The sequence below is a fragment of the Paramisgurnus dabryanus genome, chromosome 2, assembly GCF_030506205.2.
Source record: "Paramisgurnus dabryanus chromosome 2, PD_genome_1.1, whole genome shotgun sequence".
NCBI lineage: Eukaryota > Metazoa > Chordata > Actinopteri > Cypriniformes > Cobitidae > Paramisgurnus > Paramisgurnus dabryanus.
In genome coordinates, this window is record NC_133338.1 from 24,184,774 (window position 1) to 24,202,143 (window position 17,370).

At 38.2% G+C, this 17,370-nt stretch overlaps 1 protein-coding gene across 5 annotated transcripts in view; it reads left to right on the top strand.

The window, feature by feature from the left end:
- Positions 1-17,370, top strand: part of shroom4 (shroom family member 4) — a 56,075-nt gene that overhangs the window by 20,215 nt on the left and 18,490 nt on the right. For 4 of the 5 annotated variants that reach the window (XM_065248729.2, XM_065248728.2, XM_065248730.2 and 1 more), the window contains exon 2: positions 7,763-7,914. In XM_065248729.2, coding sequence (XP_065104801.1) covers positions 7,763-7,914 — 152 coding nt within the window. Of the gene's footprint in view, positions 1-7,762; positions 7,915-12,342; positions 12,467-17,370 lie in introns of those variants that run through there. The other variant, XM_065248733.2, reaches the window with a different exon arrangement.

Genomic DNA, 17,370 nt, shown 5'->3' on the forward strand with positions numbered 1-17,370 from the left:
GCTCACCACATTCACATATTCAAATACAACACATGTGTATCTGTTTACGCTACAGTGCAGACCGACAGTTGGCATCGGATGAGTCTACAAATGGTAAAAGTGATGTGTGTTAACATCTTTCAAGAAAGATTTGGTTTCAGTGTTGAAACACTGAGGTTCTCTTGTTACAAAATGGTCACACGTGTATCACTTTCTTCTTTAGGTAGTTATTTTACTTTGAAATAAAAAAAAAACACTGAACTTTCTGTTGATCTATTGTTTGACTAATCGTTTGTAATATTGGCTTTTATAAAACATGAAAAGTTGGTGTAAACTACTTGCCAAATTTATTAATAAATGCATCCATCCGCATCACTAGTCAAAAGCTTAAAGGTATACCGGAATAATTTATTTTTCCGGGTGGATCATCAAGACTATTGGTCATCCCAGTTGTCAATCATTCTTGTGATATGTTTATCTAAGGCTGTCGTACGTGCTCGTCCCTAGGTTCGCTTTCTGCGCATGTGCACATGTGGTGGGCTGCAGTTTCAGCCATTTATTGAAGCTCGCATTCTCACCGTATTTTTTCAAAATGTCTGAGGGTAGCAAGAGAAAAAGTGTTTACGAATTGTATGACAAGAAGAGAAAGGTCTTTGAAGAAAGAAACAAGACCAGAGTGTTTTGGGGAGAATATTTCACACAGGTTGGACTTCCCACTGATGCCTCAGTCACAAAGTTTCTACTAGACAGGTAAAATTTGGCATGCTATTTGGAGAAATCCATCAAAAATCACTGCTAGTAAAAGTTGATGTTAGCTATGATTAGTGATGCTAGCCCTGGTACAAGTCACGAACAGCGCAGAGTGAGGCAAAGTTCATCATCAGAATAATATGCGCACACTGCATGTGCAATTTTTGTAAACATTTATACTTGTTATATGTGTAGGTCGCGTACGCGTGTACAAAATAATCTAGTCTGTAGCTTAGAAGATGCATTGCATTTTGTCGTAAAGTGAATGTGTCGACTGTCTGCGTACACACATCAAATAAACTATGCTTTGCACGTACGTTTGCATACACGTAATAACATAACTATAATCCGGGCTTTACAGTTACTTCTTAATTAATTTTTACGGGATTTAGAATAACAATAAGCTTTATGCCCAGCTGCACTCATTCCTGAACTTCAGCCAGCTCCTTGTTTCCTGTCTGCCATTATTGGACAAACTGATTAATCCAGGTGTGCCTGACCTCAGTAGTCACAAACAAACTGATTAATCCAGGTGTCCCTGACCTCAGTAGTCACAACAACAATAATCAGACACACATGGATTAATCAGTTTGTCCAATAATGGCAGACAGGAAACAAGGAGCTGGCTGAAGTTCAGGATTAGTGCAGCTGGGCATAAAGCCTATTTACTCATCAAAGCTTTTAAACAAAAGAAATGTAACAATGCAAATTAGTTTGTGATTTAAAAAATCAACTTAAAAACTTTTAGGATCTTTAGTGTAATCACCCTAGAATTAGCAAATATACGTTCTCTTGGCATTTTTTCAACATTCTTGAGTTCCTGTCTGCTCTGGAATCTAATTTGCTACTTTTTCTTCATTATTCGGTCATCCATTTCAAAAACATAAATAAAATTGTTTTGTAATGCAATAAATATGTCGGCACACTCATATTTTTCTCTCTCTATATATAAAAAGTGTATAACTACGCCTTTTAGATCAAAAGGGTTTTACGAAACATTCCAGTTAGGTCATCCTAAACTTTGACAGATAGTGTACTGTATGTACAGTTTGGATGAAGATGCAATCCTCCCACATATATAAATAAGATTTCATGACAGTCAACTTTATAGTTCAGATTCTAAACAGCCCTTAAGGGAAATACCCTTTGCGGTAACCACAGAATATTAAGAGAAACCCACACATCAGAAACCCTTTCAGCGTAAAAGCTTAACAACTGCCTGCTGTTGCAGTTTAGCTGCTACCACATTCGCATGCTGCAGATACAGCCGTGTGAAGCAGCCTGCCGAGGGCCGATCTTAGATTCATCCCAGCAGCGCACACGTATGTGTTTAGAGTTTGCATGTGTTGACACATTCTCGATCATTCACAAGCCATAGTTGCGCAAACAATATGTTTCTGGTCTCCAAGTTCTATTTGTTCAAGTTTACATTAAGCTGCCTGCCAATCTCTGGTTTATGTCCACCATTCCTCAAACTCCTTATGGTCTATCATGTGACTTCACTTTAAAAGCTTTGTAGCATTAGCTTTGCATATTGATGGATTTGTGTAAAGAGAAATGGGCTCCAATGTAAGTCAGAAAAATGAATGTGATACTCTGCTGTAACGTACGCGTCCGCCAAGTGAGAAAGGTGCGTGTTTATGTTGGAGGTTGAGATTTACATGTGCGTGACTGAGAGAAAGTGTGAGTGTGTATGTTTTGACTGGACTGATGTTTTGTGCATGGGAATTATGTGGCTTTGGAGTTGATCTTTGAACCTTTGTTCTATGTTATGTAGGAGGCTTGCTAATGGAATAACTCAGTATTGTGTGTCTGTAAGCGTGTTTGATGAATGGCCGTGATCTCTTGCATTTACAGCATGGTATGTATTTTTGACCTCTGACAGCACTTTTTTAAGAGGATGTGAAGAAATGTGAAATGGAGAACATACAGAAAGGCCGAGTGTGTAAACGTGCTTATCTTAAAGTATGTGTGGTTGAATGTGTGTGTCTATGTGGAAATGGCTTCCATTATTTAACCGCAATGTCCTTCTAAGGAAAGCAGATTGCCTGTATAGAATGGATGATAGAGTATGTATAGTATTGTTTCTCTGTGATGCTTATAGACTTCATTGTATTTGTATTATATCTCTCATCTGCTGTAATTACATTTGTGTTATATTGACCTTATATTGGCCAGTCAGCCTAGAGATGGGGACTCGAGGTTGAGACTCAGACTCGAGTGCGACTTAAGTCGCACACACAGTGACTTCAGACTTGACTTGAGACTCATCCTCAAAGACTTCAGACTCGACTCAGACTCGAGCCACGCGACTCGTGAACCATGTTTATTTTTAGGAAATGTCTGAAGGGCTCGCTGTTATTCCCCTCCCTCCTTTACCTACAACATGCCCACGACGTAACACTTCTGCTCTGCGCGTGCGGCCGCGAACATACATGTGGACTGCACCGGCCGCTGCTGTGCCATTCATCTGAAGCTTTGGGTAGTGCTGTGACGGATCCGCGGTTCGGCTCGCATGCGATTCGCGGATTAATATGCAATTTAAATAGGGTAAGTTTATCATTAACGTGTTTCTAAGGCTTGCAATTGTTTAAATGGTTAAACAATTTAACCGCAAAAAGGCGCTCAAGTGAGCAGATTTATGTACGCACATGCGGTTAAATGTGTCCGTTCCAGCTCCAGTCAGGTCCAGAGTTGCGCTACTTTGTGTCATATGTAGTCCATTAACCTACATTTGCTTAATAGAGCAATAAAAAACAATGTAACGTTTTTATGTGAAGCGACTGCTGCATCTTCTTCCTGAAGCGCTGTTTGGAATTCGTCCTCTGCCTGTGTGTGAGCACGCGTTTAAGTGCCCTCAGTAGACTACTGACAGTAGTGCACAAACAGAGAGAAGTGTTTCAAAAGTTAAGCCAACATAAAATCTTTCTTTTCTTGACAGGGCACATTAGGGCTGTCACTTTTTATTCGATATTCGAATATGCATTCGAACATGACGTGAAATATCCGTATTCGAACTATAAATAAACCATCCGGTTTTTTAAATGCCATGTGTAGCGCATTTTTTACAGTAACACCTCGTAATAGGAAGGAGGCTGAGAGTGAGACAGACGACGCCAACTGTGCGCAAGAGAGGGAATCAAATGGGACCAAAATGAACCTCATGTGCATGTCAAGATAGAATTATAGTTTGTATATGAAATGACATATTGTTTATAGTGTTAAATATTATAGCAGAATAAAAAGCTTGTGTTAATACGTTCGCATTATGAAATTAGCATGTATGAAGATAATTTCATCATTTTTTACAACGCAATGTAAACTTTATATTAAACAGCAACAGCATTTGTCTTGTAAACGGATTTGAAATGATCATGTGCTGACTATTGCGCGTCACATTGAGGACAAGTGAGATCTGATTAACTCATCTATAAGTTTAATTTCATCTCAAGTATCAAAGGGTTTGTGCTCTCTATCATTGAAAACGGGCAAGCAAAAAGCACGCGCAGGGTTAATGTACTTGTGAATGACGGCTCACAAACGCGCGGGATAGGCTTTGTATGTGTGCTTGTTGTCAATGACAGTTCTGGTCACAAACACGCTCAAGCACGGGATATGTGTGCTTGTCAATGACGGGCATTAAATCCGCGGAGTTTTCTGCCGAAATCTGCGGGCGCGAATTCCGTTTGCGTCTGCCTATATACTCCTGCTGCTATTTAAGTTGCTATTTAAGTTGTCACGTTATTGTTTGTAACTGTTCTGAATCATGTTTTATATATATATATATATATATATATATATATATATATATATATATAAGTTTGTAATTCATAATAACAATAAATTGATAACCTGCTGTTTCAAACATTAAGTAAAAAAGTAATCCAGACAACCCTGTTTATGACTGTCACTGTTAATAATTTTGTGATTGAATCTCCATTACGGTGGGTTTTAGATGCGCATGGGGGGGGCGCTTAGATATTCGAATATATTCGGATATATTGCATGATATTCGAAATCCGTTCGAATTTGATTTTTCTCAAAAGTGACAGCCCTAGGGCACATACACACAAAATGATCTCACAGTATTCTTTTTCTAATAAAAACATTTTTGTTTATGTCTTAAGAAACCAGTCAGAAACCAGTCTGGGCTTATTTGTTTTTAAAGAGACAGTAACCTCAATTAACCTACTTAAGTCTGTGTCATTAATGTTAATCAAACAACCCAAGACAAACAGAAAATCACTTCTATTGCTCTAAAAATAATAATAATAATATTTAATTTGTACAATAAAGACAGTGTTATGATCCATTTAATTTCTGTACCTAATGCTAATTTTAGAACTTTGTTCTTTTTTTAAATGTTTGTAATTTCTTTATTTGTTATTAGAGTTTTATTTGTTACAACGAGACTTGAGACTTGACTTGGACTCGAGCCCAGAGACTTCAGACTTGACTTGGACTCAAGCTCAAAGACTTCAGACTTGACTTGGACTCGAGCTCAGAGACTTGTGAACATCTCTGACTCAGCCACAGTCTTAATATTAGGCATGGGCCTAATTTCAATGTACCATTTTCAAGGTATACCGAGGTTTTAAAGAGCACCTATTGTCCAATTCACGATTATAGATTTTCTTTGGTGTGTAAGTGTATGTTAGTACATTGTTAACGATATGCAAAAGGTACAAACCCCAAAGTAAACGATGACTCAAGTTATCATCTCCAACGTAAATCTCTTTTCTTGGACTATAACAAACACACAGATTTTAGGCAACAGTTTACTTATTGCTATTTATGATGTAGTAAAGACATTATCATAATTCCTACCCTTGGACTTACTGCCTGTAAGTTAACTCCTGTTAGCAACCAAATGTTTCAAACATGGTAAGGAGCGTCACTTTTCGTTCTGACGTCAGAGGTATTCAGGCCAATCACAACGTACAGATTAGCTGGCAAATCAAGAACACATAGCTTTTCAAATCCATGCGTTTCAGGGAGAGAGTGAAATTGGGGGCTACAAAAATTTACAGTATGTGGAAAATTATGTTTTTTTAACCATAAACCACGCAAACACATTGTATTATACCAAATACACAAAATAACATTGTTTTAAGCAATGAAATAGGTGCTCTTTAAAGCTTTAAGGTTTCAAAACCTCAAAATTTTCTGTAGTACCATTTCCAAGGTATGAACTGTGTTTACTGTTTTACATTATATTAATTAAATCATTAAGTCCTGTAATTGATTTGATGTTTACATTTAATAAACTACAAATGTTTTGTTTTTGTTTGAAGGAATATTATATTTTAAATGCTTAATTTTTTATATAACAATAAAATGTATTGTGTCCAGTTGAAAAGTCGTTGTTTTATATGCAGACTTTTAATAACACATTTTAGCGTTGCAATGGCAGAACCACAACACCGTGAAACTGTGGTATTTTTGCTTACGTTTATCATACTGCCATATCGACCCAATGTCTATTCAATATCGGTATCTGCATCAGCAAAACCCGTATCGGCCGACCACTACACTCTAAAAAAACAAACGGTGCTATATAGCACCAAAACAATTGCTTTGGATCGTAACGATAGAAGAACCATTTTAGTGCCATATAGCACCGGTGAAGAACCGGTGAAGCACCAGTGAAGCACCAGTGAAGCACCAGTGTAGAACCATATAGGGGCCATATAGCACCACATATAGGGGTGTGACGGTCATTATATAACCGTGAGACCGACGGTTATAGTTGAACACCGTCATTAGAACTCTATAACCGCCAAAACCGTGTTATTAAAGTATTTTATAATATTTTATATATAAAAAAAATGTATCATAAATAATTTTTAAATACTAATTAAAAACAATTGTAAACAGTCCCCTCACGTTCTCACGCAGTGAAAAATACAAAGCGGAGCAGACACTGACAACGCGCTGACATACAGGACAAACCAGGTTACTTTTGAGATTAAACATATTAAACAAAGTCTCACCTTTCAAATCATCTCTTCCTTTTATTTAATTTATAGCATCAAATAAACATGAATGACCATGAGAAGGAATGTTGTTTTAACCGCGGAAAGGCGTCAGTACACTCCGCTTTTCAAGTTCAAATCCTCCCATGCTAATCTACTAACTCTCTTGAACGCACATTCACTGCTAGTTGTCTTGCTGTACTGTAAAAGAAACGTAGAGCTCAGTGTCTAGTTTATTCAAACGCCGGGTGAGCACTGTGCAGCGCGTCTGCGGAGAGCGTTTGCTGCCGTGGCCATTGTGCTTTTACACCGGCTGCGTTTGCAGCGCATAGTGTGCAGTTTAATAATAATCTCAAGTTCACATTACTTTCTTTTACCTGCGTTTATGAGCAAAACCTCTTCAATACGCTTTTAATCCACATTGTTTTCGTGCTGTTCTGGTCCGTGTAATGACAGATATAGACACAATTACAGACATAAAAAGCCCAACGCACAAATCTGTTTCTCTGAAGATTATTAAAATAGATGATAGATGAGAGAGTGACAGCGCAGCCTTCTGGCAACAGTGTGTTTTTTAAATATTTCATTGCTTTCTGTTAAATTGTTCAAAGTTATTACTGTTAAAACACACTTGGCATCACATTCATGATTTTGTAGTAAAATGACAGTTTCCCGTCAATCCACGAGCATTTAAACGAGCAAAACGCCCCCCACCGACGGTTATGTTATGAACCGTCACATTTGACTCACGTCATAACCGTCATCACCAATTCTGAAACCGGCACACCCCTAACCACATATGGTTCTACATAGCACTATATGGTTCTACACAGGTGCTTCACTGGTGCTTCACTGGTGCTTCACTGGTTCTTCACCGGTGCTATATGGCACTAAAAATGGTTCTTCTATCGTTACGATCCAAAGCAACTGTTTTGGTGCTATATAGCACCGTTTGTTTTTTAGAGTGTAGTTTAAATGGTTCAAATGTTAACTCTCTCTGTATTTATTATAATCTTTTTCTCTGTCTTTCTTTCTCTTCCTCTTTCTCTCTTTCACAGATAGAAGAAGGAGGAAAAGCAGCCCAGTGTAAGAAGCTGAGAGTTGGAGATGAACTGGTGAACATTAACGGTTCTGCTCTCTATGGCTCGCGTCAAGAAGCTCTTATTCTCATCAAAGGTTCTTACAGGATTCTCAAGATCGTTGTCCGAAGGTTCGTAGACAAATACTTTGACCTTCAACTGATATTACCACCATACTGCCTAGCCCTGCACGGTTTATCGTTTATAAACTGAAATCTTGTTTTGAAGGGATGCAATTATCAAACCGCATTATTTCGATTAGGGAATATCAAATATGTGCTAACAAGCATCCACGTAGTCCTTGACGTCTTGCTTCCTGCGCATTTTTCATTTGACGCAAAGTGTAACCAATAGGGGCATTTTAACACTGCATGTGATGATCAAATGTGCAAAGAGTTTTCTTAAATTTTAAATAAACAGTACCACATTGTTAGAATAGTTTTTTATTATGCTCGTTCTTTCTTTAGTACCATTCGGACGGGATTCATTTTACATAGGAAGGTGGGGTAAAGCAATTTTTATCAGGGCTTCTCAGAGATTTTAGTCCCATCCCAATGCTACATGTCAGTAAGGATTACGGTGACTTTTACCTTCTGTAAAAAGGTCCGGAGAAATTACCTCAGGTAATACTAGTCCAGTGCGAATAGACCAACTGTAAATATACACGTAAATGTAATAATTTTCTGTTATTTTGTGGGTTTCTTTCAAATTTTAAAGCACTTAAAGAAGCATTTACCTGCGTTCTAGACGGAAAAACAAGTCAGTGGCAAGTCAGTACCTGAATACTGCATAATCGAGTTACCCCTCCCACTTCTGAATGTTTTAATGAGATTTCTAATCTCGTGTGAATTGACCATCAATATTACAGATGTCCTGTGGTAAAATGACATTACCCCATCTACCCCTGTAAAACTTAGCATGTCCGAATAGGGCTTTTGATGCTGTTAAAGCATGCTGTTTTAAATAGCAAATCGCTATTTTCATTCTAAAAAATGCTATTTGTTTTTTTTTCTCCAAATTGCGCAGCCCCAATACTGCCACCGTCTGAAAACCACATGCTTTCTATATCGAAATTGCTATTTTGCCTTAAGAAATGTCACACCTCATAGGATGTGATCTGGATATAAACTTTCTCACTGTTGGAATATGTCTGCATGGTGGCTGAATCCACCAGTAGCGTCTGATTATGTGTCTGTTGTTTATTTAAGCTGGCGTGATCTGAGCTGACGTCAGTAGAGTTTGGCAGCATGCAGAGTTTTGTCACCCATGACAGAGAAAATTGACTCACACACCCTTTTTAACTCACTCTTTGTAGTCTGATCTTAGATCAGATGTTTTGATTCCAATAACACTTCTAGCTACAGTAAATGTTTTAGCTGCATCCAGGACCGTATTGGTCTGGTTTGTCCCTTTCCAGGCATGTAGACGCTCATTAAAGTGTCATGTGGTGCTGCCTCATTGTGGCTGTGAGAAGAAATGCAGACAAGGAGGCATCTAATCAACACACATTATGCACATTTTATTCATGCAAAAACATATGATAAAGGTTTACCGTTTATGTGATAAAAGTTTAGCTGTATGTGAACCGGGTGCGTGCTGTGTATGTGTCTGGACATTCAGTCGATGGGAGATTCCCTGCACTTGTTTAAGTCAGCTTAGTCCAGCACATTCCAGTGTGTTGAGGCCTCGCTACATCAGACAGCTGAGTCTACGTCCCTCTGTCCTCCCGCTCTCAAATATGCAGCCTGTCCTCCCTTCCTCTTACTCTAATCTACTATGTCCTCTCTTTATTCTCTTTGCAACATAGTCACAACATTATGTTCCTCTATAGCAGTGGTTCTTAAACTTTTTCAGCGTGCGGCCCCCTTGTGTACCATGCATTCCTTCACGCCACCGCAAAGAAAATTTATGACACAAAATACTTCTAAAACGTAACATTTAATTAAACAAAACATTAAATTATACAAAGTAGTGCTGTTGGTTAGTAGCTTTATTTTTTTTAATCAAATTTCATCAAACTGGGGCCCTCTGGCACCATCTCACGGGCCCCAGTTTGAGAACCACTGCTCTATAGTTTCTAACTCCTCAACATGCTATAACATTAAAAGTTTCATTTTGTTTTCTCTCCTTGTTCTTTAAAGGAATACTCCACTTTCACATGTCTTTTCTAGGGAAACCATTATCATTTTCGCCAAGAAAAAAAAAACTTTAAACCACAACTTCTCATTGTCTTCTGTTGCCTGTGACCTTGTGTATTACGTAATCATGTCGAAAGGTCACGCATGACGTTTGTGAAACTACTGCACCAGTGTTTACAAGTGTGGAGAAAGAGGACCAATCCGACATTGTGTGTGAAATGATACTAATTAATGTCTTTGTGTCCGTTTATTGTTTAAAATGGTCCGTAAGTGTGCGTTCATCATCTCTCTGATGAACTCTCGACTCGCCACTAGAGGCTGGCTCCAAAAGGGAGTCAATTCCCATAGACCCCCATGTTAAAATGCCAAACTTTACAGTAGAATATAATAGGTTTACAGCCTGGTACAAAAATAGTTTTGGGTCTGTATAGCTAATTTTGCCCTTCATGACAACTGTGAGAGGGGTGCATTTTTTTGTAACTCATTCGTTTAAATTATATTAAGCCTTAAAGTTCTGCATAATTAAGGGCGTGGCCTTTTGAGTGGCAGTTGAACTGTTGTCACTAGAGTCGAGCTAGGGGGGCGTGGTTTTAGCAACCAGATACCTCAGCTTCACCCACGTCCTGCCTCTTTATCCATTTTTGGATATCCACGAGTGATGCGCGGCCAAGATGGCGACGACAGACACCGCCTACTGTAAGCTTAAAAACGATTTTCAGAAACCTATGGGTGACGTCATGGACACTATGTCCATCTTTTTTACAATCTATGGTTTTACATTTGTGACGCATGACCTTTCGACGTTATTACACAACGTAAGGTCGCGCTGGTGTGTCATATGGCGAGTGCAAGATAGTTGTAGTTTAAAAGTGGATGTTTTTATTTTTCATGTTGAAAATGGCGATCGTTTCGTTAATTAAGACCCTTATGACTCTTTTGGGATCATTTTGAGCCCTTTGAAGCTGCATTGAAACTGTAAACTGTTGAGGTCCAATAAAGTCTTAAAAATCTTGGAATGTTTTCTTCAAAAACTTTCTTTCTTATCCACTGAACAAAGAAGGACATTAACATCTATAATGATGGGGTGAGTAAATTATTAGGATTTTTTTGAAAGTGGAATATTCCTTTAACCTCTTCACATTATTCCTACTATATCCTTTATCCTGTTGACACTGTGTGTAGGTGTCTTATCTGTAGCAACATGTAAATAAATGGTTTCAATGGCCAGTTTATTTTTGTACAAACCCAAACACGCACACCAACCACTAGATTTGTTGATAGAAGAGCTTATTTGAGTCTGTTTAAAGTTGTCCCTAAAAGTATAGAGTGTAAAAGTAAACATGCAGGCTCATGATAAGCATCCGAACTCCAGCACTGCAGAAAGAGAGAGAGAGAGAGAGAGAGAAAGAGAGAGAGAGAGAGAGAGAAAGAGAGAGAGAGAGAGAGAGAGAGAGAGAGAGAGATAGTAGGATGCTGTAGAGATGGAAAAACCCTTTATATCCATTTTTTGGCATCAGGTCAGAAATGCTGCAGTCTCCGTGTTATTTCCCTGCCTGTGGTTTCTCTTTCGCTTGTTTTTTTTTTTAGGCAAAGCATGTGTGTGTTTTGTGTTCTTCTGTTTGTGGATTTAAACTTTTGTATCACTAGCAGGACTCTGCTGGAGGCTCTTGAATGGGTCTGATTTGTCAGTGTGGCTTGTTTGGTAAAGCTACCAGCGTATACAATGACTTTTTGTGTGCAGCTTGAATTTGAGTGTTGTATAGTGATAATGGCTTGGTTAGAAAGCATGTTTATTTTCGTATGTGCCAACCATTCTGTGGTCTGTGAAACTGATTGCATTTTTCCAGCTTTACTAATGTACTCGTTGTCACTGTTCTGCAACATTTGCAGCAGCTTTGTGCGTTCGTGTGTGTGTGTGTGTGTGTGTGTGTACGTTTGTGTGTTTGCACTAGAGAGAAAGAGATGATTTTGGCTGGAATGACTTCAGCATGACTGTGTGCACGGGTTTTCATTACATGTGAAAATATGTATGAGTTTGTGTCTTTGGATGCTAGTTAAGGTCACATGCATCACGTTGAGCTCAATTCCACATCCAGTTAAAGGCAGAGGAATGTAACTGTTCAGTATGATAAATATGTTTGTATGATTATGTGTTCATCAGGAGATTGTGTCGCTGTTGTTTGTTTGTGTGTACCAAGTGTCTCTCTCACTGTCTTTCTCTCTCTCTCTCTCTCCCCCTCTCTCCCTCTCTCTCTCTCTCTCTCTCTCTCTCTCTCTCTCTCTCTCTCTCTCTCTCTCTCTCTCTCTCTCTCTCTCTCTCTCTCTCTCTCTCTCTCTCTCTCTCTCTCTCTCTCTCTCTCTCTTCCTTCTCTTCTTCAGTTTATGAATGAGGAGACGTTGTGTCCTCAAGCTGCTCTTTGTGGATGGTAACATGAGGTGTACAGTTCAAAGGATGTTTGTGGTCTGCAGTGTTCAAAATTGCACTATTGTTTTTTGCACACACGTCATGTACACATCCTATTGTTCAGCAGCAGCTGTCTGGAAGGTATATATAATATAATTTGTTCATTGAACCCAAGTTTGTATTTACAATATTACAGTTGATGGTTGTCTGTGAACTTGTAAAAACAAAACATTTAATTTGAACGTGCAAACAGCAGCGACAGATCAACAACAGAACCAGGATTCATACATTATCATACATATCACGCAATATTACCTTATTAAAAAGCACGCGATCGGTCCAGAGGATTAATATCCAAAGGGCAGATTGTCTCTGTTTCATCTACCACAGTGGTCATTTCTAAAGCAGGACGCTTTTCAGAAAGTTTTGGTTTTGCATCGTCTTTCTCCGTTTGTGCAAAAAGAGAGATGTTTGGTCAGGGTCAGAGACGGACCACGTCATCTTGCACGGACACGCGCGCGTCTCCGTTCAGCTTCCAAACACGCATACAAATGATTTCTCATACAAATGATTACTTTATCAGGCCGTCAGGGCAGCAATCATTTGTGTCATTTACAGGACATTCACAAATAAAAGATAGAAAAGTGGCAAAATTTCTGTCGGCTCATGACAACACGCACCATGTATTAAGAAATATTTTTTATTTTAACTGATAATGTTAATCGGTCATAAATTCTTACCTTCAGTTAATGGTTAAACTGTCAATGTGAACATCCCTAACAAATATTGACAGCATTGTGTCTTCTTGCCGATTGAGTTTTGTGGTTGTGTTTCTAAAACTAGGGGTGTAACAATACATTGAGATACATACATTTTATTTCTAACGATCCAATGCATCGATGCCACGCGTAAATAATCGATTTGAGGTAGAAGGCCTTTGATACGGGTGACTTTTTATTATTCTGTCAGGGGGCTACAGATGAAAAATAGCCCTTTGGGCTAATTCTGGCACATTTACAATTATGTTCATTAATGTGCATTGTCCCTGTTAAACAAATAAACTAAACTAAACTTTATTTACTCTCCACGTCCTCATTTCTAGACTTAAAGTCCATCTACGCATTTCGGCCAAAGCGCACTTTTTCATCTTCTTTAATCTTTAAAGAAAAATCTCTCAAAAGAACAGCTTTATTTTTTATATCAATTTATTTTTCAGTTTAATACAATTTTTTCCTAAAACTACCTCAGTAATTGTCACTATTGGACATTTTGCCACAAAAAACTTTGAGCTTGATTTTATGTAACATTTTGCCCCTCATTATTCGTTTTTCTTTATTTAAAAAAAGTTAATTTTTATTAGTTTGTTGTTGTAAATGCTCCAATTGGGACAGAGATTGTGCCATTTTGAAAGAGTTTAATAAATTGTTCATGTTATACTGTATATTTTGGTTGCATCTGTAATAGGGATGGGCATTCGATTAAATTTTTTTAGTCGATCGTCGGGAGAATTAACGATCGACTATCGATTAATCATTAATATTTTTATCATAAAAATAATTATTTAACTTTTATAATTCAAAAATGTTGAATACAAAAATACAGCGCGTTTTCCTCCATGAGACCTTTATTACAAGATCAACTTGTGGCAAACAGTTAAACTACATTTAGTTAGACAAATGGAACATATATGCGCTTGAATATGCGGTGCTCTAAAGCAGCGGAACCTGCAGCTGCGAGCCGCATTCTTAAACAGAGACTTCATTTGTTCCAAAAAATCATGACCTCTTCATGATTATTTTTTTTAAATAAAAACGGAAGGTCACAGATAACGGAGTATGGTGTCAAATATTGCACCTTGGTGGTAAAATGTTGAATTGCTGCCACACAGTGAAATTCATTTAATTGCTTCAAGACACACGCTATGCTAGGCAACGCAACCTGCATTAGATAAAAAAAGTATTCGATTAATCAATAACAAATTAAAGTCATCGACTAAATTCTTAACGATCAATTATCAATCGTCGATTAATCATGCCCATCCCTAATCTGTAAGTAAAAGTGTAACTGCTTAACTAGGCACGTAACATAAAAATATCGATAAATCAATCAAATTGGATCGAATTGTAATCACATCAAAGAACCGTTTGATGTATCGGGGAAAAAAAGAAAAAAAAATTGCAATAAACTGTCCGATTTACAACCAAATGTGACCCTGTCTCATCTAATTTTAGGATTAAATATCCTAATTTTCTCCTCTAGATTAGGAGCATCAAAGTTTTATTTTAATCACTGATTTCACTTTTTTTTAAATAATTGGTATGACCTTACTTAGTCAATATTACGGATATCAAGGTTATATTTTCTCAGTGTTCTTTGCATTATGTTTAATGATATTATGTAGAAAACATAATACAATTCACACGCATTTTCCAAAAAAATAAATTTTTTGTCGGTTTGCAAATTTTTAACACATGTTTAAAGGGAGTGCATTTGTTTTATTGATGTTATCTGAACTTGTACCATGTACTGTATTGTATCTGGAGGTGTGGTGCCCATCTTGCCACAGAGAACAGTTAGCTCTGACATTTCTGGATGTCTGGTTCCTCCTAGTTCCTATTCCCGCTTCCTGTTACACATACAGACTGTAATAGCGGATTTAGGAGCTGAGCTGGGAACCATGGGACAGAACTGTTTATTTACAGCAAAAACCATTGTCAGGCGTGGAACGTCAAAAATATGTCGTTTGTCCCTGACTCAATGCAAGTCTGAGACATCGAGTCATTTTTGGTCTATGAAATACTCATACGCAGATGGGTAAAAGTGCACTCGCATACAAAGGAAGGGCTGGTCTTTACAGGAAAGCCACGTGAAGGTGTGCCTACTTGCTTTGGCATATCCTTCTGCATTTACACGGGGGACTGGCACAACTAAAATATCTACTATAGATTATTCAAACTTAGATTTTACTGTAGGGTATCAATTCAGAGACATTAGTGTCACCAAAAAACAAAAAAGTTAAAATATGAACCAGTTTGCAAACTGGTTTCTCGTTCTCAGAAGCTGGCATGTCCGCTCAAACAAACAGCAAGTTTTAAAGGAATCCCAACGCCACAGTGTTTAGGCTATTAGAAGTCAAACTATAAATGGCTTATTTATAGTTGTCTCAGCACATTAAACCGGGATAGTAGAAAGCTTAAAAATTACATTACCTTTAACCATTACAGTTTTTCCACTTCCCAACACTTCCCATTAAATTAAAAGAGAAGACGTAGCCATGTGCTATTCACATTACAGAAACCAATGACTGTAATACTGTAAGAATCCAACTGGCCAAACGTTGGTCTTAAAGCAGTACACACCACTGCTTTCACAGGGGAATAAAGAGTGTGGAAAGCCATTTCAATGATCATCTATCAAAAGCTGCTTGGTCCCTCTGGGAGAAACCTCAGTTGCACTTCAAGAGTTTATGAGCTGACAAGCGAGCGGTTTGGTCGAGGCTGCGGGGGAGAGTTATGAAGGACAGAGCAACATCAGGAAGCTTCTAGAAAAAGCACTCTCATGTTAAGACCCTGCCTGCCGCAATAAGGAGCGTGAAGAACAAAGGAGACTCAATGCCAAAACAATGGACATTCCTCACATTCCCAAGACCACCACCACCCCCCTTCTGTTTTTCCACATGTAAGGGGCAAAAATCTAAACCTTTGAGCCTCCAAAATGACTACTTCTTGTGCTGAGCTCTTCCAGTTGTGCAGTTTGTTTAATCTTGTATGTTAAATGTACAGTTTCTCTTTTGTGTTTGTGTAAATACTGAGTTCATTGTGAGTGGAAGTAGACAACCAGGCATTCAACCTTTCCAGGGATATTTCAAATCATCAAACCAGACGGTCCTGTCATGTGTAAGGCCATTTGGGTTTACATAACTGTCAGAATGCACATAATCAAATGACAGATGCACAGTGCCATATTCAGCTCACTTCTTACTATAGTAAAAACATTTTGATTCTGAAATACTGTACTGGAATCACATGCTGACAAGATGTTAGATGAACTTATTTGTTGTTGCCAAAAAGCGAAGAAACCGTTGAGTGTGCTATCATGGTCCAATGGTGAAGGCCACGAAGCCCTGTGAACTGTTGCGCATGTGTCTCAACATCTGTTGTTGAAGTTTTTGTTAAGGTTTTGTTTGTTTTAGTCAGCAGTCTCCCACACTTTTATTCATTCATTTTAATGAAAAGAAGGCCACTAAGTACATCTTTCTGTTCGTTTTTGCTTAGGTAGGAAGGGTTTGATAAGCAGTTTTAAAGGGACTTGAAAAATGAGAAGGAAATTTGAGTGAAGGCAATCCAAAACGACAAACAAGCTATTGTGCTTGGAGAGGCCTGCTCATGACTGCTCCCTTCCTGGACTGTGGTCATATTGGTTAAGGTCTGGGTGATTACGTGGAATGCAGCCTGCGTGTCTCGTTTGTTTTTGGGAAGCGGGGACCGGTGAACAAATGATGCTGATTGCAGAGAGTGAAGAGGTAGAGGAGTGTATACGTTTATATGCATACGCGTGTGTTTGCACAAAGATCCTTTGGGCCATCTGACCACAAATAATATGATTTAGACATTATGCTTAGCTTTCATTTAGGAAGGATTTGCTTTAACCTGCATTTAATAATGACATAGCCAGCTGGATCTGAGCAGAAACAGAATTCCCAGATCTACAATCTCTACTAAATGGCCATAGAAATGCTGGATTCTGGCTATAGTCCCTTTGTTATTCTCCATCATTTCTCACAACCTCACAACAAACAGTGACATTACATCTTAGGATATCATGCTTGTTATTAAACACAACCTATAAATTGTCCCTAATAAGTAAATTTCACAGTCTAGCCAGCCACTTTTTAAAACGGCTACACAACCAGATAAGATTTTAACTATGCTTAATGCTGTTTAAAGGTCTTAGTTAAAGCCTGAATAAAGCCTGATTTTCACGCACAACCATTTCTAGGGTTTACAAAGAATGGTGTGAAAAGGGAAAAACAGCCAGTATGCTGC